The sequence below is a fragment of the Vicugna pacos genome, chromosome 1, assembly GCF_048564905.1.
Source record: "Vicugna pacos chromosome 1, VicPac4, whole genome shotgun sequence".
Classification (NCBI taxonomy): Eukaryota; Metazoa; Chordata; class Mammalia; order Artiodactyla; family Camelidae; genus Vicugna; species Vicugna pacos.
The window spans coordinates 72,811,921-72,837,977 of NC_132987.1; the positions used below are offsets into that span (position 1 = coordinate 72,811,921).

The 26,057-nt window shown below is 37.6% G+C and overlaps 1 protein-coding gene across 2 annotated transcripts in view; it reads left to right on the top strand.

The window, feature by feature from the left end:
* CCDC191 (coiled-coil domain containing 191) overlaps positions 1–26,057 on the top strand; it is an 83,111-nt gene that overhangs the window by 16,708 nt on the left and 40,346 nt on the right. The window contains exons 6-9 of one of the 2 annotated variants that reach the window (XM_006211384.4): positions 1,349–1,572; positions 4,713–4,866; positions 16,327–16,517; positions 24,295–24,541. In XM_006211384.4, coding sequence (XP_006211446.2) covers positions 1,349–1,572; positions 4,713–4,866; positions 16,327–16,517; positions 24,295–24,541 — 816 coding nt within the window. Of the gene's footprint in view, positions 1–1,348; positions 1,573–4,712; positions 4,867–16,326; positions 16,518–24,279; positions 24,542–26,057 lie in introns of both variants that reach the window. The other variant, XM_031681046.2, reaches the window with a different exon arrangement.

A 26,057-nucleotide genomic window follows, 5' to 3' on the forward strand; every position in this document is an offset into this window, starting at 1 on the left:
TATGAAAAAGGATGCCATCTGTGGTTTGGTTAGAAAGAATAAAAATAAAATATAAGAACTTCAGAAGAAAAATAATGCTCATAAACTGAGGATAGGAAACAATTTATTTAAGAGAACCAAGCAAAAGAATAATTGATATTGACCAAGAGAGAAGTGAGCTAAACTTTATTAGTTTGGATGTGGTACTTCCGAATATAAATATGTAGATTGGGGTTTGCTTGAATTTGGTTTTTTAATTATGACATCAATATATTAATATCATGAATATTCTGGTGAATGTTATAATGATGATTCTTCTCTAGGCAACTGAAAAATTCACTCATTTTGTGATTATAATTTGAAAGGGAGGACAGATCTGAATTAAATCTAGTTCAGCTGTTTTGAATTAGAAAGGCATATGGGAACTTTCTTGTCTCCAAAGAGAATAGTAGATTATAGGATGAAGATACATCTCAATGCTTTGTAGAGGAACTTCAGGAAGTCAGAATGACCAAGTCTTTCCCATATGTCCAGAACCAAGACTGGACTAGAATTACGGTCTAGTCTTTTTGTAACAATGAATTTCTGATTACTTTAAACCATAAGGCGTGCTTAATCAGCACTAGAGAATGATAGAGAAACTAGGGTAGAAGTACGATCCTGGTTTGGATTTATGATAAAAGGGAGGAAAGAAGGTTCACTAAGAGAAAGCCATTATCTAGAAGTCTTATCATGAGAGTAAGATAAGGGTAGAGTTAACGAACAGAAAGGACCACCCTTTAGTTCACAGCTAGTCAAGCCTTTAAAGAGTTAATGGGTTTGAAAAAAATGATTGTGCTTATTCAGAAATATTTGTGAAGTTCATGATTTTGTTTTCCAAATAATCCAGAATCATCTATATATTAAAATGATAGAAGTGAATAAAAGGCCGTGATGTTCCTTAAGGTAATAAATCACTGTTCTAGCCTTCACAATTTATCCTCCCCCAAATAACCTTATTTTTTTTCTTAAGTTATAATTAGCATCCAGACTGAATAAATAGCAGTAATGTACACCTTGGAAAATCTTATGAGTAGGAAATCATTACTAAATCAGAATCCAGAATTTGGCATCAGACCCATTAGATTTTCAACTCCTCCATGATGCAGATTGTTCCCAAATTGTTTGGAATGGTCTTACCTGACTTCATTTAAAACTTCCTATTGATCATTACTCAGTAAACAAATGAATTTCCCCTGTTTTTCTGATATACCATGGGGTTCTGGGCCAGACTGTTTCAAAGTGGTTGTAGTCAAAATTTGTTCTAAGGTTTTGCATATCCCTTTCTACTTGAAAGGCTGCATTTCACCCTTGTTGTATTCTCCTCAAGGTAAAAGAAAATCGCTTAAGGCGTGAGAAAGAACTGGAGCGCCAGAGAATTGAAAAGACCCTGAAAAAATCGGCCTTCTTAGAGACTCAGTATCTGGTGCAAGAAGAGAAGAAAAGGAAGGCTCTAGAGGCCAAGAAAGAGGAGGAGGAGATTCAAAGGGAGATGGTAAAGCTTCGGAGGGAGATAATTGAGAGGAGACGCACTGTGGAAGAGGCATGGAAAATGTAAGTCAGCTGTGATGAGCAGTATTAAGGTTTTTTATGTTGTTTAGGCAGTCATTTTGGAAGTACTCTAAAGTTCTTTAAAATGCACAAACAATGCAATAACAAAACACAAAAGAGAAATCACCCACTCTTGCACCGTCTTAACAAATGAACTGTTTTCATTTTTTCCGTGTTTCCTCCTGTTCTTGATCCCTTCATGTACTTAACTGCAATCATAAAGTACATATAATTTGTTATTCTGCTTGTTGTGATTACCACATTGCCTGGAATCCTGAGGTCTGTATATTACTGCATTGAATTCTTATACCGTGCTTTATATAATGACCTCCACTCCCCATACTGGTGAGCATTTCGGCTATTTCAGACTTTTCACCAGTAGTGCAGTGAGCATCCTTAAGCATAGAGCTTTTTGATTCTTTTGAATTATGTTCTTAGGGGTGTAATTACAGAGTTAAATGGTATAGGCTTCCTGTGACTCTTGAAGCATTGCCAGATTCCTTTCCAAATGGCTTGTACTTATTTACACGATTGCTGGCAGTGGACCACACTCAGCATTGGGGAGGTATTATCATTTTCAATATTTTTGCACTTTTAATAGGTATTATATTGGTTAGTTTGCATTTCCTTGGGTTCCTGAATGTTTTTAAGATTGGGCACGTTTCCTTATACACATTGGCTAATTGTGCCTCATCCTATTGTGAATTGCCTCAGTGTCTTATCTTCTGATAATGATACAGAGAGTCACCACTGCCTTACTGCCACTGATAAAGAAAAACAATATCTGACATAAAAGGGAAATCAAAATAGCCCTTACTGGATGTAGTACTGTTATGTTTCTTCATGCAGAAAATGAGCTTCGTAAATGAAATAACTAATGTATTTGTTCTGAGAAACAGCACGGATGCATAAACTGCAAAAGCCTTGGAACAACGTGCCTTAAGTGGCAGAATACTCAAACTGAGAGGCCACAAAGACCTATTAGATAATCTCTTCCACCCCCTCAGCCTCCACAGCTTTCCCCACTGCGTTCTTGATTGCTCTCATCCTCCCCAATTTAAAACTGCTCTGCAGTGGACGTGGGCTTCATTCTTTCAAGTGCCAGGCACAGACCTCCTCCAGACGCTTTTCCTTTCAGGAAGCAATCACCAGTGTTAGTGAGTTCTTGCTAAGGTCGGCCTTGCTTTTCAGATTGCTCTCAAGCCCTGAAAAATCTAGGCTGACTTAAAATAGATTGGGAAAACAAGTAACATTTGATGGTAGCAGGAAGCACCGCTCACAGTGGGCACTCAGCAAACATTCACTGACCAGTCATTTCTTTTAAAAGTTAAAATCTTATCCGTGGATACAGTGAGACAGATAATATGCAGTACTTCTATGTAGTTGAACTGATTTAAACTTTCCAGAAAGCAATTTGGCAATAAACAATAAGAGCCATGAAAATGTTATCATTTGACCTGGAAATTCCAGTTATGGGAATATTATCCTGAGAAAATGACCAGAAATCCAGACAAAGATTTGTGCACAAAGATAATTAAAAAACATTATTTATAATAACAGACATTTATAAATATTGGAGAAATTAATAATTAATGGTTGTACAGTGAAACAGCACTGACATGTTAATCAGTGGTTTTTTTCTGGGTAGAAATGTAGATGGATGGCTTTTATACCTCTCCAGTTTTTCACAATGAGCAGATATTACTTTCATAACAGATATTTTAGTGTTATTTTCAAAATTTGATCCATGGTGTTAGAACTGTATTTTTTTTTAATTTTCAATTTTTTTTAGAGTTTTTTTTTTTTACAATTTCACATTTTTATTATTTTGGGGGTGGGGAGGAGGTAATTCGATTTTTATTAATTTTTGCTGGAGGTACTGGGTATTGAATCCAGGACCTTGTAGGCATGCTGTCTACCACTGAGTTATGCCTTCCCTTGCTAAAACTGTGTTTCTTTAAATGCCCACTATGGTCTGCCGATAACTATCTAATATAATGTTGTTAATGCATTAGTAAGTTTGGAAAGAGTCAGTAAAATTATATTGTTGATAAGGCTTTTTAGTTTATTTGTAAGGTGCCCTAAATCTGCTTCATTGCATAGTTTAAAAGAGTCTTCTCTAAAAGGTTGATTAACTACAAAGAGAAAAATATCAACTTTACATTGGAGAAGCCACCTTAACCAAATGATGATTAACATCACCAGTAATAAGATATAACGTTATGTGTCACCTGTATGATATATGAGAATTAATGAAAGAATGTCTGCAGGTAATTCTGGCATTCCTCTTTCCATTTGAGTTTCTACAACTGTGAACTGGAATTCAGAAAGGCTAGGTGACTTGCCTGAGTTTTCAGAGCTGGTTTGTGGCCAGAGCCCATGAATCCTGAACCTTGACTGGGTGCTGGCTTTACTATGTCATTGATAAAATATATACACATACCTATGAGGTTTAATGTACTCCAATTAGAAGGCGATGACTATGAGCTTGCTTGGATTGGTGAGTGTAAGAGGGATGACCTGGAGGAGAAAGTACAGATAGGTAGGTGAGAAAGAGATAATCACAAAGATGAGTGACAAAGTTTCTAAGAGGTTCTTGCTACTTGCCTGCAGTTCTTTTCCTTATTAAGTTTTATTTTTTCCCTTTTCAGCTGTCCTAGAGTTAATGTAAATTCCATTTTCTCCTTCCTCAATAACACCTGATTCTTTTATTATTTTTCGTCCTAGAAACCTTGTAAAAGCCTTGTGGTAAGAATCTCATTCCTTTCTTACCCAAGGGTCCTTATTTGCCTCCCCTTATAAGAAGAGAGAGAACTTATGTCTGTATTAGATATTACCTAGTAGTTGTTATCTCTCAAATTTTCATCAAAGCATCATTCAATAAAAATACTTAAATGTCTATAGGGCTTTCTGCTTTTCAGAATACATTATAACAATTTTATTTTATTTAACTGTATTGTATAAAGGAATAAACTAAGATTAAAAAGAAAAAAAGAATCTCCCTACTATGTAGTTTTAGGGCCAGATCTAAAAATTGCTGTCTTCTGATGGAAAATTCAGTGTTCATTCCACTGTGATAGGTTGTAATTACTCATTGTTAAGTCTGTTGTTCATACATGTATTTTTTTAATTGCTATTAATAGAGAGAAGAAAAAGCAAGGAGAAAATTCTCTAAAAAATCCAGAGAAAGGCATGTTTCAAAATGTTCATACTGTTCTAGATGAAGAAAAAATGGCAAAAGAAAGAAAGAAGAAACTGAAAGAGTTATTAATCCAAACTTTCAAGGAAAATCACCAGGTAGGAATTGCAATGTCTCTTTATTCAGCATTCTGTAGCATAAATGACAAAGGGCTCCATCAGAGATGGGACAGTGTAACACTGAGCCCAGTGGAGCCTCATCCCAAGTGCCAGAATTGGCCACACCATTTGTTCCCGGCTACTTAGCCGGCCGATTGCATAGGGCGGTGCTTCAATCCTCTGTTCAGGGGCTATTCATACATACTCTATGATCCAAGGAAGTCAGGGTATGAATTTGAGATGTCTCACTAAATAACCTTTTTCACAATAGTGTGAAACTACTATTGTAGATTTCTGGCTGTTTTTGAAAGCTTGGCTTCCACATTGACAGTCTTATGGACCTTTGTGTTCTGGATTATGCAGAAGAATTATTCAGAAAGTTACTTGCCTTTTGGTAGCTCAGATCCTAAACAGTGATATATTTGTGCTTCTACTATAATGGTCTGCATTTTATTTTACTCTCCTTTCTCTTTCTTTGGTTTCACTTTTTGAAAAATTAACTGGCAAATTTTTTATTGACAAATGAGCAACTTCCTCTAGCTACTTAAGTAGAAATTTTTTTCAGTGATGTTGGATTGACAACAGTGTAAGTTTGGGGTCTATTACATTTCAGGTGAAAGGAATTACTTGGAAGATTTGTAAATGAGAAGGTCGGATGAGAAGAGATAAATACTAAATATGTCTATTTTATATCTCCTACAACACCCACCCCAGGGCCTTAGGCATTGATGAAATTCAGTGACAGTTAATGGAATGAATGTATAAGTGAAATGGATTTAACAAGAGAAAAGAGAATGTCAAGAAGAGATTGAGGGAACTTGGTAAGTGTAGGATAGCTTACAAAGGCCCTGGAAATCAATGATAGAAATTTGAATATGATATGAATAACTAAGATATGAAGGAAAAAGTAAAGTAGTAAAGTAAAGCAGTCACTTAAGAAAGCTAGACATATTTGATGGCAGCGTTTTGGACTGATGGGCAAGAAGTCATAATTATTCAAATATAAAACAACAAGAGTTTGGTCAGAGTTTTGGCTTTAGGAACAGAGAGGGAAGTGTGGTAGGAGGAAATACTAAGAGTTGGGATTAACATTTTGGGAAAAATTGGCAAAGACTCTCTGATGCTATGTCCTTCAGAGACAGATGGAGTTATTACATCCTCCTGCAGTAACAGTTCAGGTTTCTGAGAGAAAATAGAAAAGGAAATGAGTACTCAAGTGTACATCTTGGGAAGGAGTAAGGAAAAAGTGCCATCTTATGTTACCCAGCCAATAAGAGATGGATAAGACCTCTGTTCCCTGTAAGATTAATTTTTTTATTTTATTGAAGCCCGCTGTACAAGTAGAAATACTTCAGTCATCCCTTAGTATTCATGGGGAATTGGTTCCAAGACTCCAAGCGGTATACCAAAGTCTGCAAATTCTCAAGTCCCTTATATAAAATAGTGTAGTTGTTTGCGTATAATCTATGTACATTCTCCTGTATACTTTGAATTATCTCTAGATTATTTATGACACTGATGCAAAAAATTAATAAACAAACTTGAATTAAGTAGAGTCAGAAGACCAGAAGGGGGAGCCCTCATGCCCTGTGACAGTAACAGAGCCCAACAGGAAGAAGAAAGACTTCTTTTCTGGCAAGGACTCAGCCAATGAAAAGCCATGGACATTTTGTTTACTATAGTCCTATCAGCTTCCTTTTCCCCTGTATGAGAGTTCTCCTTCCCTTGCCATGTAAGAACTTGAACGTGGCTCGCCATGGTTGCAGAGCCCAAATAAACCCATCTTTGTTGGAGTAATACGTCTTTACTGGAGTAATACCTGGCAGTCTATTTGTTCCAGGTCAACACCTAATAAAACATAAAACTATGTAAATAATTGTAAATACAATGTAAACGCTATGTAAATAGTTCCCAGCACGGCAAATCAAGTTTTGGTTTTTTGGAACTGTCTGGAAATTTTTTCTCCCGTATATTTTCCATCCACAGTCGGTTGAATCTGCAGATGTAGAATTTGGCAAATACAGAACGCTGACTGTATGTGCTTTAGAAAGAAGTGCTAGGTGTGAATTTTAGACACATATAAAGAGTTCTACAAAACTCTTTAGTGGCATATTAATACAGATTACTCAGCTTTAAGAGGACCAGCTGATATATTTTAAAATGAGAGACTATGAATAAATTATCTCCACTTTGCCACAAATTCTGCTTGATTTGAACCTATATTTGTAAGTCTTTATTTTGAAATAATTTTAGACATACAGAAAAATTGCAAAAACAGTGCATGGAGTTCCTGAGTGAGTACCCTTCACTCAGCTTTCCTCGGTGTTAACATCTTACATAATCACAGTATAGTTTTCAAAACTAGGAAATTGACATTGGTACAATACCATTAAATACAGTTAAGAAAACTATAGACCTTATTAGAATGTCACCTGTTTTTCCACTGAGGTCCTTTTTCCATCCGTGGTTGTCACGTCTTAGTCTACTCCAGTTTGTGACAGTTCCTCAATCTTTCCTTGTCTTTTAGGACTTTGACATTTTTGAAGAGTTCTGGTCAGGTGTTTTGTAGAATGTGTCTCAGTTTGGGCTTTGCGACATTCTCTTCCGCTTAGGTTGAGATTACGCGTTTTTGGTAAGAATACTGTAAGCAGTGCTGCTGTGCCTCTCTCAGTAACTCCTATCAGGGGTGCATACTGTTAATATGTCTAATTTCTGTTGATGTCAACCTCAGTCACTTAAGATTGTGTCTGCTGGTTTCCTCCACTGTTTCTTCCCTTTTTAATTTGTAACTGTCTTGGAGGAAATATTGTGAAACTATGCAAATATCCTGTGTATCATCCTTAAACTTTTGCCTGCCAGTTTTAGCATCCACTGGTGGATCTTGCCTGTAACAGTGATTAATGTGGTATTTGTCTAACAATGATTTTGTGTTTCCCTCTTCTTGTCTTCATTTATTCACTGAAATTCTTCTAGAAGGAAAAACTGTCCCTCCTCCCCCACTTCTTTATTCAGTGATTCGGTTATTTATTTGCATCAGGGTGGGCTTGTGGCAATTTATCCTATGGGTTATATTCAAATATTATTGTTTACTTTGTTACTCAAATTGTTCTAGCCTTGGCCCTTAGGAAATCTTTCAGATTGACGCCTTTGCCCTTTCAAAGTCCTTTTCTGGGTACTTCCTTTCTTTCTAGCACCACAAGATATTCCAGGCTCATCCTATATTTCCCCTGCCCTGGCTCTGGAATCAACCACTTCTACATAGAATCTTGGTTCCTTTTATTGGAGAATAATATTTAGAAACCACAATCCAGTACTAGCTCTGCTCACTGGTACTTGGGTGTCACTGTTTCTGGGCCCTCTCAGCAGACAGAGCTGGGAAATGGATGTACTTACACTAACCTACACAAACATACACACTATATTTATTTCTGTATCTGTCTGTGTACAAATTAAAAATCCATGGGTTTATATTGATACAGCCAATTCCAGTGCAACAACACAAGGGTCATACTATCGTTTCCCCTTCCTTACTTGTGACTTATTTCTGTATCTATCTGTATATATTTTAAAGTAATTGTGACTTCATAGTGATAACTCCAGCCCTAATTCAGCACCACAGGCTTTAGTGTAGCCTTTCCCCTTGCTTGTTTATAACTTTCTCTGACAGTCAGAAACCTGGAGCTTATTACCTAAAATATATTTACTTATTTGTTCAGTCCTAGTATACCATAAAAGTAGTTTCAGTATTGCTAACCTCTACTGCTATGGAAACAAATTTACTAACTACAGTGTAAAATTTGTACAGTTATTTTTATTTTTAGCCTTATTCAACCAAAATTGTTTCCAAAGTTCCTTCGGTGGGTTCTTTCCTTCCCTTTCCCCGTGACTGTGATTATGTCACTCATGTGTAGTCTTGTTAGTGAACCTCCCATTTAGATGTCCTCGGGGCATATGGGTATAACTGAGACAAGGGAAAATCCACCTACCAGATTCTTCAGGCTTTTACAGCCTTGGCTGGAGGTGGGACTGTCCTCTGGTAAACACCACCAGAGTAGCTGGCCCTCTGGGTTCACTTCCTTGTTCCCAGTCCACATTCCTGGCCTAGTTCTGAAGGAGCCTGAAACTGCCCTTGGATAATGAAACTTAGATACTCCGCAGCCTAAATATGCCCGCGGGATGAAAAGGTGGAAAGTGCCTGCCTGGCTTGCAGTGAGCAGCTGGATAACAGGAAGCTCTTGTAAGCACACACAGAATCGCTCCCTGGCACAAAACCAATGGCAAGTAACTTTTGCAGGGAGACTTTAAAGCATCTGTTTCTAGGAGTTGCTCTAGTTCAGGCTCTTCTGGTTCCTGTATTCTTTGTGCTTTGACTCTGGATTCTGTTTGTTCCCCTAATCTTCTAACATCAGATTTGGGCCACAGTATGTTTCTAAAATTTTATTTTATTGAGTTATAGTCAGTTTACAATGTTGTGTCAATTTCCAGTGTAGAGCACAGTTTTTCAGTCATACATAATACATTATTCATTGTCACATTCTTTTTCACCGTGAGCTACCACAAGATCTTGTATATATTTCCCTGTGCTATACAGTATAAATTTGTTTATCTATTCTATATGTATCTGTCAGTATCTACAAATTTTGAACTCCCAGGCTGTCCCTTCCCACCCCCTCCCCCCGGCAACCACAGTTTGTATTCTATGTCTATGAGTCTGTTTCTATTTTACATTTAAGTTCATTTGTCTTCTTCTCTTTGTTTTTTTTAGATTCCATATATAAGTGATATCATATGGTATTTTTCTTTCTCTTTTTGGCTTACTTCACTTAGAATGACATTCTCCAGGGACATCCATGTTGCTGCAAATGGCATTATGTTGTCATTTTTGTGGCTGAATAGTATTCCATTGTATAAATATACAACCTCTTCTTTATCCAGTCATCCGTTGATGGACATTTAGGCTGTTTCCATGTCTTGGCTATTGTAAATAGTGCTGCTGTGAACATTGGGGTACAAGTGTCATCCTGAAGTAGGGTTCCTTCTGGATATATGCCCAGGAGTGGGATTCCTGGGTCATACGGTTAAGTCTATTCCTAGTCTTTTGAGAAATCTCCATACTGTTTCCCACAGTGGCTGCACCAAACTGCATTCCCACCAGCAGTGTAGGAGGGGTCCCTCTTCTCACAGTATTTAGTAGGACACTTTCTGAGAGAGACAGAGCAGGCTTTCATACCAAAACACAAGTTCAGGTGCAGTACTATTTATGCTTTTTCCCCTCTCACTTCATTGCCAGGCCTCTTTATTTTATCAAAAACATCTGGTTTTGTATAGAAACTTCCTACTTCTATCCTATCCTATTTTCTCTTTGATCTTGTAGTGAAATCTCTTGGGAAAATTCAGCAATCCACTTGTCATTGCTAATTAGTAGAAACAAAAAGGGATAACCATGAAACTCTTATACTATTTGGAAAGTGGTTTTCTTAATTCTCACCCTATTCTGGAATACATTTTATGTCTTCTTTAGATAAGAAAATCTATGATCTTTCCTGCTTGTGAAAGTTGAAGAAAACGAGGAAAGATGGGTTGACACTAACCTAAATCTGAATTCTGTTGGGGAAGATGTTGGTTTGCTTGTCTGGTTAGTTATCTCTGTTAGAGAATAAGATAATAATGACTGAAGGAGGCATTGCTGATATTAAGCTTGTGGCATAGTGCCTTCCAAAAGGCTACCCCAAACTCAGCTGAGGCGATGCGAAACTACATGGAAAAGCAGCCTGCTTTTTTTTTTTTTCTTACAAGGTGATGAAAACTATAGTTAAGAACTTCATTCATGTAGCATGATTCCTTCCCAAAGATCTTGCTTTTGTGTAATAGAGATGGTCCTGATAAAAGTAAAACCATTTCTGAACTGAAACATAGCAGCCACCCTTTCAGTAATGTTGTCCTATGTTTGGGGAAGGAAAGGAAGAGAAAGCCTCTTTGCAAATAAAACTACAGAATAAGAAAAATATTGGAATACTGGGCACACACATGAGGAATACTGGAATTCATTTAACTCTCCCCTCTAAGTTTATTGCCAGGGACAGTGTGTGGTGTGCATTTTAGAAGGGGTTTGAAGCCTTATTATGTATTATTTCATACAGCCACTCTATGGAAAATTTCCAAGTAACATTTTGTTGGTGTTGGCAGGGAGGTTGTGTGTTTAGTTGGTTATTATACTCTTCCTTACCCTCACGCTGCAAGTAACCCAGGTTTCCCCTCCTCACAGAAGGAACAGTGAGAGCTAGTTTACTAAAACATTGCAAAATTTGCAATTTGCTTTTCAAAATGCTGTTTTAATCTCAGGTTTCAATTAAAAAGTATATGGCTCTTTTTTTCCCTTTGTCTTTTGAAAAAGTACTGATTAAATTCTACTTTTAAAAAAGTTAAGAGCCTTTGGCATGAACTCGTTCTGTAAAATTATACAGAATAGAGTATCTTTTCCCCTAAACATGGGACATCTCTGTTGAATATTTATAAGGATCTTAAGAACCATATGGGTGTGGAACAAACAACATCACGTCATTGTCTTACTGTCAGACTCTCCTGGAGGTGACTCCAACATTTGTCTAATAGAGTCTGAGGTAAGCTGTACTTTTGGCATAGTGGGGTTGAAGGGCCTGGGAATGGGGGAGAATGGGCAGGAGGTGGAGATTGGTAGAGAGGGGAAGAGGGTCTAAAAGGGGAAGAAAGAGGAAAGAGAATGTAATGGGAACGGTAGGTCTGCCTTCCCTAAAGGCTTGAGGTCATGAAAACTGGTCCAGACTTTGTTGGGAAAGGAGCCCTGTCCTAGCGAAGAGTCAGGTTATAGGCTGCATTGTGGGCATTCTTCTGTAAGACCCCAGAGCATTTTATTGATTGAGAATTTAATGTGGTGAGACTAAGCAATTGCTTTTTGAAATTCTACTTCTGCAGTGAAACAGTATTAGATAATTACAGCAAGATTATTGATTGAAACTTCTTAGCAGAAATAGTAAGAATTTACAAAATGTCCTTGTGTTAGCAATACATATTGATGCATTTATGGGTGAGACTATACAATGTCTGATGTCTAGAATGTATTTTTAAATACTCCAGCTAGTGGAAGAGAAATGAAACAAGATTAGCACAATACTGATCATTTTTGGAGCTGAATAAGGGGTTTATTCTTCTATTCTACTTTTCGGTATGTTTGTTAAATTTCTGTAATAAGGTGGGGGTTTTTTAGTTTAAAAAATGAAGAGAAAAAAGTTAAATACAGAAGTAAAACGATCATCACAGCTTCAAGTATATAACACAAGTAGCTTTTTGTCTGTAGCCAGTGTTGGCATTTCACACAGCAGTGGTTGTCAAAGTCTGAGCCTCTGGGCTTTTCCACAGGACCCAAGAAAAAGTCCAGGTCTTAGCACTGTGTACTGAAAACTGGATGTATTTTCCCTAAAGTATGTATGTAGTTGTAGAAGTATGTGGGTGGGGGCAAGGGGCACAATGATTTCCTCTCCTTTCTTTGAGCAGCTTTTCAGTGCTGCTCCTTCCCCAGGACATTCATTCTGTCATGGTAAAGATCCTCCTTTTAAAGATCCCAAGCACTTCTTAGCATCCGTGGCGTCTTCTGCCTAGCTGTAGTGGTCCCCAAAAAGGAAAAAGGACGTGAAGGATTGCTTTCCTGTGTAGTATTAGGACGTCTGCTCCTTGTGGCCCAGGAGCAGCAAAGGAGTCCGTTGGGGCCCTGGGGGAGTGTAGCTTTATTTCTAGCATTTCATCCTTGGCCAGCTCCCCTAGACCACTAGTTGCACTGTGGCTAGTTCCATTTGGCAAAAATAAATTGTAAACTTGTTGACATTTTTGTCCTCTTTACAATTCATTGTTTATTTTCCCATGACTGAGAATTTTGATGCAATTATCACCGAGCTTTCTGACAAAAGGGAGATAGCTGAGGAATTTTGATGAGTTACCCACTTCATTAATCAGAACAAGCATCTCTAGTGACAGGATTAGAATTACAATGAAGATTAGATAGCAAATTGCTGTTCTACCTAACGTCAATCATTCCCAGTGACAGCAATGTGATTACACTTCAGGGGAAGAGCTTTTCTTGCCAACAGAACCAGGGCAGCTCCAGTGCAGGTAATAAATTTAGCAAGGTGAGCTGTCATTTCTTCTCTTGAGTGGAATCCTTAACGACCAAATAATGTCTTGTGGAAGATTTTGAGAGGAGAAAAGCATTTCACTTAAAAACTTTCTGAATTTCACTTTGTAGTATTTTATTTTAAAAATTACTGTAGATATGTGCTTAGGAGCAGTTCTTCCCACAGTGATTTTCAGTATTTTACTTACCTGAAACAAGCGTTAATTATCACCACAACTATAATAAAGAGATGGTTGAAGTTAGTGAAAGAATTCATGACCACATTTGAGAATCTATCAGAAATAAAAGGATGGTGCAGAAATAAATGAACTAGGTAAGAAACGGAGGGAGGTCAGACTAGTTGCCTGTCTAGTGAAAACATGGAGTTCCCTGGCTTAAACAGAATGTATTCCTCTTCCAGCCCAGTTGTGGTTTTTAAATAATAGTTGTTGTTTCAAAGAGGAAAAGACAAGAGCACTGCTGTAGTTCCAGAGTGTGGAGCTGAAGAGAAGCTGGCCTGAGCCCGCCGGGACTCTGCTTGGGGGAGGGTAATAGAGAGTGGGAACAGACGGACTGTGGAAGTATGTCTGTGTCTTGTACCTTCTCATTAAGAGCAGAGTGCTAGCTTCTCCTTCCAGAGGAGACAGGACAGAATATTTCCTTTCCCAAATATTTTCCTCCAAACACATTTATGGGACTCTTGTTTGAATAATGTTTGCTGTGAATGAAGAATAACCAAGTGGCTTTTCTTGATTCATACTTTTATTTTTGTTTGGTTAAATTTAAATGGGATTGCTCTTTTGAGTAGACAAGGAAAAAAAAACCCAATGGCAAGTCGATTTCAGGAAAGCAGTTGCTGTACTAATATGTCACTTTGCTGTTAACCTCTGTGCAGTGAAACTGAATTATAGACCGTCAAAACTGATCATTTTGCCCTCAAAGGCTGAACTTAAGTATTTTTAAAGAAATATATATTGACTATAGCATTTTATAAACTCATATTTTCTCCTTCTTAAATTCAGATATTTTCCAGCAATGCTTTTCTACTCTAGGAAGTTATGTATGAAATTCTTTCTCTTTCAGGATAAAAGAAGCAAATAATTTGCTCTTTCTCTTTAAAAGAGACTTTGGCCTAGTAGATAAGGGTCATCAGGATGCCAGAATGTTTCAGTTTTAGCATTAGGTGTACTACTAATTCTTTACTTTGTGAATTTAATCCTTAACCCTTCTCTATTTGAAGTTTAGCTTGGTAAGGTAAATCATAATTATATCTGCAGTCTCTCTGTTTTGTAATGATGGTCTATGAATTAATAAAACAGTATACGTGAGGTGCTTTGAACTTTACAGAGAAAAAGAATGTAGAAGTCCAAGAAAGACACCATTAGTAGTGCTATTGTTGTCAAGGTGGATTATGTTTGTACTGTTACATCATTAGAAATGTTCCAGGAGTTAACATTAGAGATTGCTAGCTATTCCTACAATATTTCATCAAGCCATTTAAGAGAAACCTCTTAAATGAATCTGGTAAATAGATACAGGATATTTTCTTTTGACTGTGGTGCACAAGTAAACACTATTGTTTTTCCATGCTGTATTTAGTGGGACAGATAAGCAGATAATAATGCAGAAGGCATACTCCCTCAGCCAGGCAGCTGTGTGTCTTTTCCTTGTTATGACTGAAGGCATACCTTATATGCAGCAAATCTCTCTTCATCCATTCCTCTCTTCCCCCTTTTGCCCTCCCTTTCTTCCTTTCTCCCTCCTTTCCCTTCGTGGGATCTAAGGTGAAGGCCTAGAAAATGTGCCCTCGTTTGACACAATGAAAGGGGAATGAGGGCTTTTTAAAGACTACCATGGTTTCTCCTAATGGAAAATTATAATAAATAAGATTTTGTAGTTTGTCTAAATGAGAGTATAATTGGATTCTCATGTTGAAAAGATTTCAGGCCAAATGGGCTATTTCTAAGAATTCTAACATATGCTTCCATATGTCATTGGTCTTTTAATTTGTGTATTCTCTCTCCTTATAAACTCTCAAAAGTAGAAATGATCTCTTAAGCAACTTTATTCAGAATTCTGAAATTCAGACACAGTGGTGGGTGCTTACTAATGCTGAAATTGTGAAAGATAAGTATTTTTAAAGAGAAAGAAACAGTAAATTGGGCTGACCTTGGTATGGTTACCAAGTTCTTGAAGCTGGTCAGCAGGCATCTCCTGTATCTCCCGCGGAGTCACCTCCTTTGAGGTTACTTTCCGTTTTAGTGCTCCCCACACTTGGTACCACTCTCAGATCTACCATGCCCATTTATGGGACCCAGTCCCTCCTTCTGGAGGCTCACAGTCTTGTGGAAACTAGTAAACAGGTGATTATAATACAGTGTGATGAGTGTTTTGACCAAAAGTGTAGATTGCTCTGGGAACACAGTGGAAGGGCATCTACATTTGGGGAGAGTGATTGGTAAAAGGAGGGCTTCCTGAGAGAGGTGGCTCCTGAAGTAGGCAGAGAGAAGACAGAGAAGGACAGAGAAATTAGTATGACCACAGACAGAAGTATGAAATAGTTTGGCTGGTGAAAGGCCAAGAGCTGAAAGTAATTTGATGTAGTAATAACATAAAGTTTGCTGTGAAGATAGAAGATCTAGTCAAGGCCTAGAGCTCAAGAGATTTTCTTAGACCAGGACCGTAAGCACTTCTCTGGGGACATCCTTAAGGTCAGTAGACCTTGTCTGATATGTTGCCAGATGCACATAGTGCAAGATCACAAGCAGCCTGAGTATCTGGTTTCTCTGGGACTATTCACAAAAGCCCTGACATGGTCATTGGTGGCCCAGCTGAAGCTGTTTCTAGCTGTCTTGTTCCCAGGGACCAGAAACCCCATTCCATCCTATGGGATCGCCCGTGTTCTTTGTGCAGGACATCAGTGGTGTTAATTACAGGAATGAATTAAATCGTTGGTATTTTAAACTCCAGGACAACCTGGTAGGGGAGTTCTGTTAGAAGCAGGCCTTTCAAGCCTCTCACACAAGCCTCTTCACTTAGATCTTAGACGTGATGATTACACCAGCTTCCCATAGGACTGGTGCCTTACAATGAGAATTAAGTATTTTAGTTTAAGTCATGAGGTGCCTTAGTTGCATAACTTGAATATTTCTTGTCATTATTAACATAAAACAATTATGCTTTGTTCCGCTTCCATCAAGACAACAGTTCCTACATTTGTTAGAAAAAGTGTGAAGGAAAAATCTGAGGAGAGGGTTCTCATTAGTAGATATTAGAAACACTAATCAGCAGTGATTTTCCAAATGTTTCCATTGCAGTGTCAAAAACGGTATTTCTCTGCCTGGCACAAGCTGATTCTTGATCATAGAATTAAGCTGGGGAAAGCTGGGACCCTGTCCGACTGGAAGTTTCAACTGAAGGTCCTGCGGGCCTGGAGAGACTACACAAGGTCCCAGAAGTTAGGGCGGGAGACTCAAGCCATGGAAAATGACCTTAGGGAAGAAAACAGGTACTATTATTTATACCATGAAAATCCTTCTAGTATGTTTGTCTAGGATGTCTTTCGTCCTGAAGAATACAGAAATACATTCTAAAAATACTGTTTACTGGGGATGAGGGTATAGCTCAGTGGTAGAGGGCATGCTTAGCATGCAGAGGTCCTGGGTTCAATCCTCGGTACCTCCATGAAAATAAATTAGTAAATAAATAAACCTAATTACCCCCCCCCAAAAAATTAATAAATAAAATATTTTTAACAGTAAATTAAAAATACTGTTCCCTGGAATCATCTCATCCACTTATGAAATATGATCATCACTGTTTTTCTCTGTTACTCCCAAACTAGAAAAATTTAACTGAAAATTGTAAGCAAAAATTATTTGATTAAAATATACCAATGTGCATACTTGTTTCCTTTTTTCCTTGTCCTTTGATGTAGTAGCATTGCACCCTGGACCATCTTGCATTTTAGAAGACAGAATTTGGTTTACATTCCAGTAATTCTCATTGATAAAAATCACTGTCTGCACATAGAGTTAATTGGGACACAAGGAACATCCATCGGGGAAGGCAGACCTGTAAGAATGACTTCTCCCATTCCCCTATTTTTTGTTCCACACCTTATTTAGAGGTTTTTGACACCTTTGTATCAGCTTTCTCTAATGCTTGTGAATTACACAGAATTTGTCTTCAAATATCTTCAAATTAAATACATTTTCTTTTTATTTCCAAGTTCAACTTTGCATTCTTGAACCAAAATCATTGAAGTTGGAAGGAACCATTTGTTTAGTGGTGGGGAGTGTTTCGTATTCTTCTGTTTAATCACTTCTCTACCAGCACATCTGTTATTCATCCTGGGTGAAAAATTGAATGAGTAGTATGTGAAAGCATTGCTATGTAGGAGGGAATGGTGCCCTCTGGAGTTGTGCATCCCTGTGACAGCCCTGGGGAGGATACATAGGAGCCTGACACATGGTCCCTTGTCCTCAAAGAACTTAAGTTTTGTGGGGAAAACAAGATCTAGAAACAGTACAGGTATGGATTAGCGTTACAAACTTCGTAATGCATCTCCTGCTGCTGCTGAGAACTTTGTAGAGGAAAGTAACTGAGGAGGCTCCTATAGAGTGCCAGGAAAGGCTTTATCAAGAAGATGGGTCTTGGGGGAGGGTATAGCTCAAGTGGTAGAGTGCATGCTAAGCATGCACAAGGTCCTGAGTTCAATCACCAGTACCCCCTCTAAAAAAATAAATAAACCTAATTATCTGCCCTCCCCGCCAACAAAAAAAAAAATTAAAAAAAAAAAAGAAGAAGATGGATCTTGAGCCGGGCTGTGCACAATAAGTAGGATGTTCTAGGTAGAAATGGGGAAACGAGGTGATGGTACGAAGTGTGGCTGGAAAGCATCAAGCATATAGTTGTCAAGTTCATCAACTTGTGAAGGGCCTTGGATGCTGGAATAGGGAGTTGAAGCATTTTTTGGTAAATAAAGGTGAATTTCTGAAGATTTTTAAGCAGGAGGGTTACCTAGATAATTTTTCCTTTCTTCAAGTATGCTGGAGGAAATCTTCAGTGGGGAAAAAAAAGCTCTTTCAAAATTTGTTTCTAAATTCTCAGGGCCTAGTGATTGATCTAAGGACTTGGGATGATAGCTTGCTGAATGCTGGATTTGTTGAATAAAGAAGAGAAATTGGAGGTGTTGGAAAGGAGAAGCATCATGAGTGAGGGCATGAAGGGAGTGGAAACTGACATGTTAAAGTTAAAAGTGGTCTGGGAAATTTATATGCCAAAAGAAAAATCTGAAGAATGTGAGATTCCATTCCAACTAAACTATTTAAATATAAAAGCACTAAGTGGGGATTTCATAATAGCATTATGTGCCAATTTTTTTTTAAAGATCCTCTGAGAACTTCTTGTCTCATATCTGTGAATTATTTTCACGTGTCTATTTTTAAATGCTCAGAATGGGTACTACATTTTTTTTAACTGTCAGAGTTAGAAAACATTTAACTTATAATATTTTTTTTTACCATAAAACTTTATAGCAGAAAATTCTTAAAGCAGGAAAGCACCTCAAGGAGCATCTGATCCAGCTCCTCACTTTACAGATGATAAAAGTAAGGCGCAGAAAAGGTAAACAGCTCTCTCAGGGTCATGCAGTAGCCAGTCCAGGACTAGAGCCTGGTGCTTTTGATTCTGAGTCAGGTGCTTTTTCCTACTCCATGCTGCTGCTAGTTAAGTGGCATCTAGGTGATGGCTCCCTAAGACAACCATGGTTTTCAGTTACATTGCAGCTGACTTCAGATGGTTACAGATGTAAAATGAGAACAGTAATTAACAAATGACAAGTCATGCTAGAAATATATGAGAAGAAAGGAGGTATTAGATACAAACTGTCCTTGATGCTGCTTTCCTACAAATCCCTGACTCTCTGCATGTTGTTTTTTGTTCTAGAGCAGACAGTTTTAGGAAATTGTTGGGTGATTTTGTTCAAAGAAGGTTAGGGTAGTAGAGGTGGAGAAAAAAGCTCAAACGTAGCTACTGTAAGTAGAAAGACAAGAAATGTCAGTGGGACTGAGGGTGTCAGGAGAGTCGGGACTCTCTTCACCAAGCGCATCGAAGTCTCTCCCAGTTCCTCTGTGGACGCTGAATACATATTTGTTAAATAAGGGGTGAGTCAGTGGATGAATGAAGAGCTCAGTTACTTCCTCCCTTGCAGTTTAACTCAACGTTTTCAAGCATTTTTTTTTCTAAATAGTGAGCTCAAGAGATACAGAGTATTTATTATAATGGGTTACTTATTGTAGAAACTAAACTCTTACCAGATTGACAAAACATAGGTGGTTCTTTGGCCCATCCACCTGGACATGGAAGACATTTGCTATGTCTGTTGCTCAGATGTCAGCTGTGTCCTTATCCTCCAGCTCTTGCATCCACATTTGCTTTTGCCACCTGGGCTTTCCTCTTACTGGCCTGTCCCCCATGCAAGGCCCAGCCTTTTTGGGATTCTTTTTTCTCCTTCTTTCCTTTTTGTTCTTCCCAGTATCTCTTTGGATCAAAAGAGATCCCTCCTTTCTTCTTAGTCATAACTTAGCCACCATCTTTTCTTACTGAGCCTGTGCTCAGAGCCTCACCTCCACCCCAAGGGCTCATCCATCTCTTTATTCTGAAAAATGCACCTTGCTTTCCCTAATAGGAATTTTTGTCTTTTATTTTTCTTTCTTTCTTTTTAATTTTTTTGGGAGGAGGTCATTAGGTTTGTTTGTTTGTTTATTATTTTTTAATGGAGGTACTGGGGATTGAACTCAGGACCTTGTGCATGCTAAGCACACTCTCTACCACTGAGCTATACCCTCCCTCCTTGTCTCTTTTCTTTTTAAAGTAGTTTTGGTAATAGTGTTATAAAAGTTCAGTACAATATTGTAATACAATTGCAATGTTGACAGATAGTCCCAGACTCTTAAACTAAGGATCCAGTCACTCAGGTAATACAACCAAATTCTGGTACACATGCTAAGTCAGACCTTTGGACATGGTGGTATTGGAATTTGAACTGTATTTTTTATTTCTTTAGCATATGCACTTTTGCAAGTTGGCTCCAGGTCTTCCATTCCTCCTCTCAGTTTACAGCCAGCCCTAGACAAATTGGGAAGAAGCAGGGTTTGTTTTCAGCATCCTCTGCCTGCCCTTCCTGAGCCTACTTCCCTGATTTCTCAGTTCTTTTCCTGGGAAGCATCTCTGTCCTTCCCTTATTAACCCCTGCACTGTCCTCAGTCCTGCCCTCTCTTGAACCAGTGTTTTGAATCTTTCCTGGAACATACTTTTAGCTCTTCCCTGTGTCCGTGTGGCCCCTTACACTCTGTCTCTATAATACTCAATTGATGTTAACCCTCTCAAGAAAGTTATACTTTAATAGGCATTTTCTGGAAGCAGGTGATGGGAATTTGAAGGTACAGTGGCAGGCCAGGGGAAAAACCAGCCCTTTGACATCCCTCAAACTGTGGCATTCATTCATTCACTCATTCATTTGTTCTGTTTGATAGCATATATTCATTCAGTCAGCCAGCTTTACTGATGCTTACGATGTACTAGACTCTTTCTTAAGTACCCGCAGGGGGACTAAAAAAGTATTAAACATTCGTGCCTTCTAGGAGTTTTTAATCTAACTGAAGAAGTCAAAAATTATACCCAAATATTAAAAATAATTGCAACAGAAGGCACAGTAGGATAGAAACTTAAGGGTGACATAGACTTGGCTATCATACTTTACAGTCTTCCAAACAACTTTTTAAAAATAGAAATTCTTAGGTCCCATCTTCTGAGAGTGACAGATCGTGGCTAAATGGAAGAGAGCATTTTTTCAGTTAGAGGGAAAACTGGTAAACCAGCACACACGTGGACTCACCTGGCTAGCCTAGAGGTAGGGAGGCTGAATTGAAAGGGACTATCAGATAGTCCCCATTCCTGGCACTCCTGATTTCAGCATGCTTTAGGGCAGTCATGTTTGACTATCCTTCCCTCTGTGCTCACCTGGGTACCCAAGTGAGAGTCTAGAAATGCATGGCATCTGAAGCTGATAAAGCTCCTGTTATGTCTACCAGAGAGGCAGGAGGACCATTCTTGCATTGGCGACTCACTTTAAAACTCTTTCAAACAGAATTGTGTGATCTTCCACTTTTTCCCTGGGAGCTACCTGGTGCATTACTGAATGCATTATTAACTTATTCATTACTATTCCTGCTGAACCTGCTCATCCCAAATGCAGCTGTTTGCATTATTGCTATTTTTATGTCCTGCATCAGATTTCAGCATTCAATAAGATCACTTGTATGTGGTTATTTATCATTTCTCATTTCCTTTTAAAAAACTCAAGACACTTTTTAGATATCTAGTAATCTTGTCCTAAGATAGTGTTATTGCCTTACACATGAATTTGTTTTATACTTCATGCTTCTTTTTTAATTTAATTACATCTTTAAAAACAAAATCCTGTAGGATAGGCTTGTTGTTGTTGTTAGGGTGACACCGTTAATGAGGAGTTATCTTAGAAACTTTCAGTTGCTTGCCCAGTGTCCCGTACCTAGTTAGTGTTCTTCTGACTACTGTGTTTTAGAATGTACGTCAGTAACTAAGTACCATTTGAGGTGTTAAGTCTAAGCAGCATGGTTTATATTTAAATTCCTATTTAAACCTATTATATTTTATAGTCTTAGTTCTTTAGAGGCTGCCTTTCTCTGCATTGTAATGATCAATTTATATATTCTTGCCAGAAATTCCCCGATTTCAGCTTGGAAACATACTAGGGCAGGTTGTTTTCCATAAATGAACAGTGTTCTTCATTTTATGATTATGTGAGAACTGTGGAACCATTTCCTTGGGTTAGCATACCCAAGTAAGTCATGTCTGACTGAGCTTTTAAGAAATTTTAAGTGGTTTTTCACTTTCAGAATTATGTATGTTTTTAGTGCCGTCATTTAAAAAGTGCAGAAGCTGGCTTATCTGGAATATTGCCACTCTGCTGAAGTGTACCGCAAAGGAGCAGGAGTACAACCAGTCTTGTCTCTGGATGCCTAACTTCTGTGTTTCTACCCTTCCCACAAACATAGGTATCTTATGCACATCTTCAAATCCCCTACGTAATCATTATAGAGAGGGCTTTAACCTCGATGATGAACATACATTTTTTTAACTATTTAGTCTTCTTGTTATATTTACAGAAATATTTTTCTCTTGGCCTTTTCATACTGTCCAAATAATCCTCTCCTTGACAGTCAAAACCCCAGTGTGTCTTTTGGCTGTTTATGCTGTGAAAACATGAAATTAACACATCAGGTAAATTTCATACTCCTTCTTCCTAAGCAGATTGATATAAATCAAATTTCACATTAATCAGACAGAGCAACGTACATCTTCTAGCCTGTGGAAATTTATGATTTCCATTTACTTGAGTAAAATGCTATAGGGCTTTTTTGTTTGTTTCACTGTTTAAACATTGATATTTTTGGAGCTTTGTTCTTACTTGCATTGCGACCTGATTTATTGTTCTGTTTCTTCTAAAATTTTTATTTTAAGGTTGTTCAGTCTCAGATACGTTCTTTTTCTCCATCAAAGTAAAATATTATATATAAATGTTAATTACCACCTATATTGTGTTTTTATTATAAAAACCATCAGTCAATCACTAAGTATTTATAGAGTACCTATCATTGCATTAGAAAGAAGCACTTATATATAATGAAGTATGCTGTTGGCAGAATTGCTCCTAGTGTTTATCCTGAATTTCATTATTTCAGTTGACACTACTCTCACTAATTGTTTCGCCCACCTCCTCTGACATAGGTTAAATTCTGTGACTCCAGAGTAGTCTCTTTCAACTTAAGGGTTTTAACTCATTAACGGATCCTAAAATCAGGCTCAAGATGAGGTGTATTTTTTAAAAATAAAATAGATTAGAAAAGACATATCAGAGTACATCTCTGGTAGTAAGGGTAAACACTGTTTGGTGAAACTTTTGTTTCAATTATATATACTTTTGTTTCATACACTCACACAGATACCCATATAAACTTATATTCAGCCATAGAGTAGAACTGTTTTTTTGCTGTAAGTGCCACTCAAAAAGGGTTTAAAAGTCACTTAAGCTTTTAAGAATTGTAGAAATGTTCTCCTGACTTATTGACTTAAGAACGTTGTAATTTTTTATATGACCCTCAAAATTTCATGAGCTAAGAATTACATATGTTGAACAGAAATGGATATGCAAATAGTGTTATAGAGACCTTATTCAAGTCACCTTTACAAGATAAAATCAAGTAGGTATCTAAACAATATTAGACTTTAAACCTCAAAACTGACCCCTGATGTGACATAAGTTCCAAGCTCTACTGCTCACTTCTTCAGAGATGATAATCATCCACTTACAGAATGATCTCAGAGACGTCTACTCTTGAATTCTCAGCTGGTACCACAAAAATCTAATGGAGAATTCCTTCAGGAGGGGAATGTAGCTGGTTGTTCCCAGCTCGATAATCAGTCATGTCCCCTAACATCATGAAATTTCCAGGAATCAAAAGGGGGTCTTCCTTAGGAAGAAAGTGAACCAGACTGCCTACTAGACTGTGATTGAGTTCCATGAGAGCAAGTACCTTGTGTATGTTCTCCTCACATTTCTAGTGTTTAGTATCTTCATAAGGCAGTCCTTCATTCATTCAGTTTGTGGCTTTGGTAAATGAGTTCTTCTCTTTAGAGATTCTTTCTCTGATGAAGTCCTTCTTTGAAAAATCTACCCTCATAATTTCATGTTGATTTGTATAAGCCTTATACTTACTTAACAAGTGAATTGTCAGTAATTAATTTTCATTCCTTTCTTTTTCTCGCAAACCTTTGTCTTCCTTAGATTTGCAAGTATAGCTGAATGTCTCCCTCATGCATTCATATTTTTAAGAGTAGTTATCTGTATACCTATTATTTCTGCTCCTTCCCCTCTAAAAGCTCTCAGAAACTGTTTTATGGTAATCAAACATTTTAATATGCCTTTGTGATGTGATAGACCAAAACAGTCACTCCTTCTGAGGCAATGCCTTGAGGTGCCAATGCCTTCTATGAGCAGACCCTTTGCATTAGGGAATTTTATAAAACGATTCCTTTGAGCTTAAAAAAAAAAGGGGGATAAGCTGGAGTTAAGATGGAGCATTTCTGGTACTCCTTTGGACTTGTGTTTCATTTATATTATCAACTAAAAAGCTGTAAATGACTTCTTTTTTTTTTAATGGAAGCGCTTTTTTGCTTAGAAAACAACAACTGGCCGCTGAGTATAACCGGAAACAGGTTCTCCAGCGCCACTTCACAGAATGGCAGCATTGGCATCGTGCAGAGATCCTGAAGAGAGAGCTGGCTGTAACAAAGGAGGAAACTAGGAAGAAAATGAATGAGTTGCTGAAGGCAGCATCACTAGGGAAACTCAGTGCAAACGTGTCATCAGGCACCAGTCTACTTGAGGAAGCAACAGCCATGGAGGAGCCACCTAGAAATGGAGAGGTGCGTTGCTTTTCCTTTGCTTAGCCTTTCTGTTTATTGAACACTTGCATTTGAGTTTTGCACTTGTGTAGCCTGGGGTATGTTAGCTGTTGTCAGGTCGCCTGGCCTGGGCTATCCAAAAGATGAGAGCTGCTACAGTACACAGATGTTACCTTTCAGTCAGTGCTGATTTTCTTGAACTGAGTCTTCTTTTATAATCCCACATAAACTTTGGTATAGTCGAAACTTGGTAGTAATGTAATATAGAGAGGGAATTTAAAACAGCTAAGTGAAAGATTCCTTCAGGAACAGATATGTAAAAGCATTGTTTACCACTCTTGAAAGCCTCTTACTTGATCATCAGGCATTTCCTGTCTAAATAAGCTTGTAATTTATAAGAGGGGAATATTTAAGTTTTTATTTTCTTAATAAGAAAAATCGTATGTATTAATTGTAACAATTTGGTAGGAGAAAATGACAGGAAAAAAAGAAAAATAGGCAATAATTCCATCATTTAGAGATACCACCAAAAACATGTTGAAATGTAGCCATCTGGTCTTTTCTCTATTCAGGCATATGCAGGTTTTTCTCTTTTTATTGTATTTAGCTTTTACATTTTCTTCAGTCAAGTCATTGGGTATCTAATTTGATGTAAGACAGGAAAAGGAAGTCCATTTATTTGTCATATTCTTTTTTTTATTTTTTTTCCACATTTTTTTCTCTGTGATTTATCATAACATTTTGTGTATATTTCCCTGTGCTATACAGTGTAATCTTGTTTATCTATTCTACTATTTTGAAATCCCAGTCTATCCCTTCCCACCCTCTACCCCCGTGGTAACCACAAGTCTGTATTCTCTGTCCATGAGTCTTTAGATTCCACATATGAGCGATCTCATATGGTATTTTTCTTTCTCTTTCTGGCTTACTTCACTTAGAATGACATTCTCTAGGAGCATCCATGTTGCTGCAAATGGCTTTATGTTGTCAGTTTTTATGGCTGAGTAGTATTCCGTTGTATAAATATACCACATCTTCTTTATCCAGTCACCTATTGATGGACATTTAGGCTGTTTCCATGTTTTGGCTATTGTAAATAGTGCTGCTATGAACAGTATTCTTTTTTTTAAATTGAAGTATAGTTTATTTACAATATTGTGTTTCAGATGTACAGGAAAGTGATTCAGTTTTATATATATATACACACACATACACACACACACACACATACATATATATTTCAGATTATTTCCCATTATAAGTTATTACAAAATATGGAATATAGTTCCCTGTGCTACGCAGTAAATCCTTGTTGCTTATTTGTTTTATATATAGTAGTTTGTATCTGTTAATCCCATACTCCTAATTTATTACCACCCCCTCTCCCTTTCCCCTTTGAGAATCACAAGTTTGTTTTCTGTGACTGTGAGGCTATTTCTGTTTTGTATATAGATTCATTTGTATTATTTTTTAGATTCCACATATAAGTGATATTTTTTTTCTGTCTTACTTCACTTAGTATAATATTCTCTTGGTC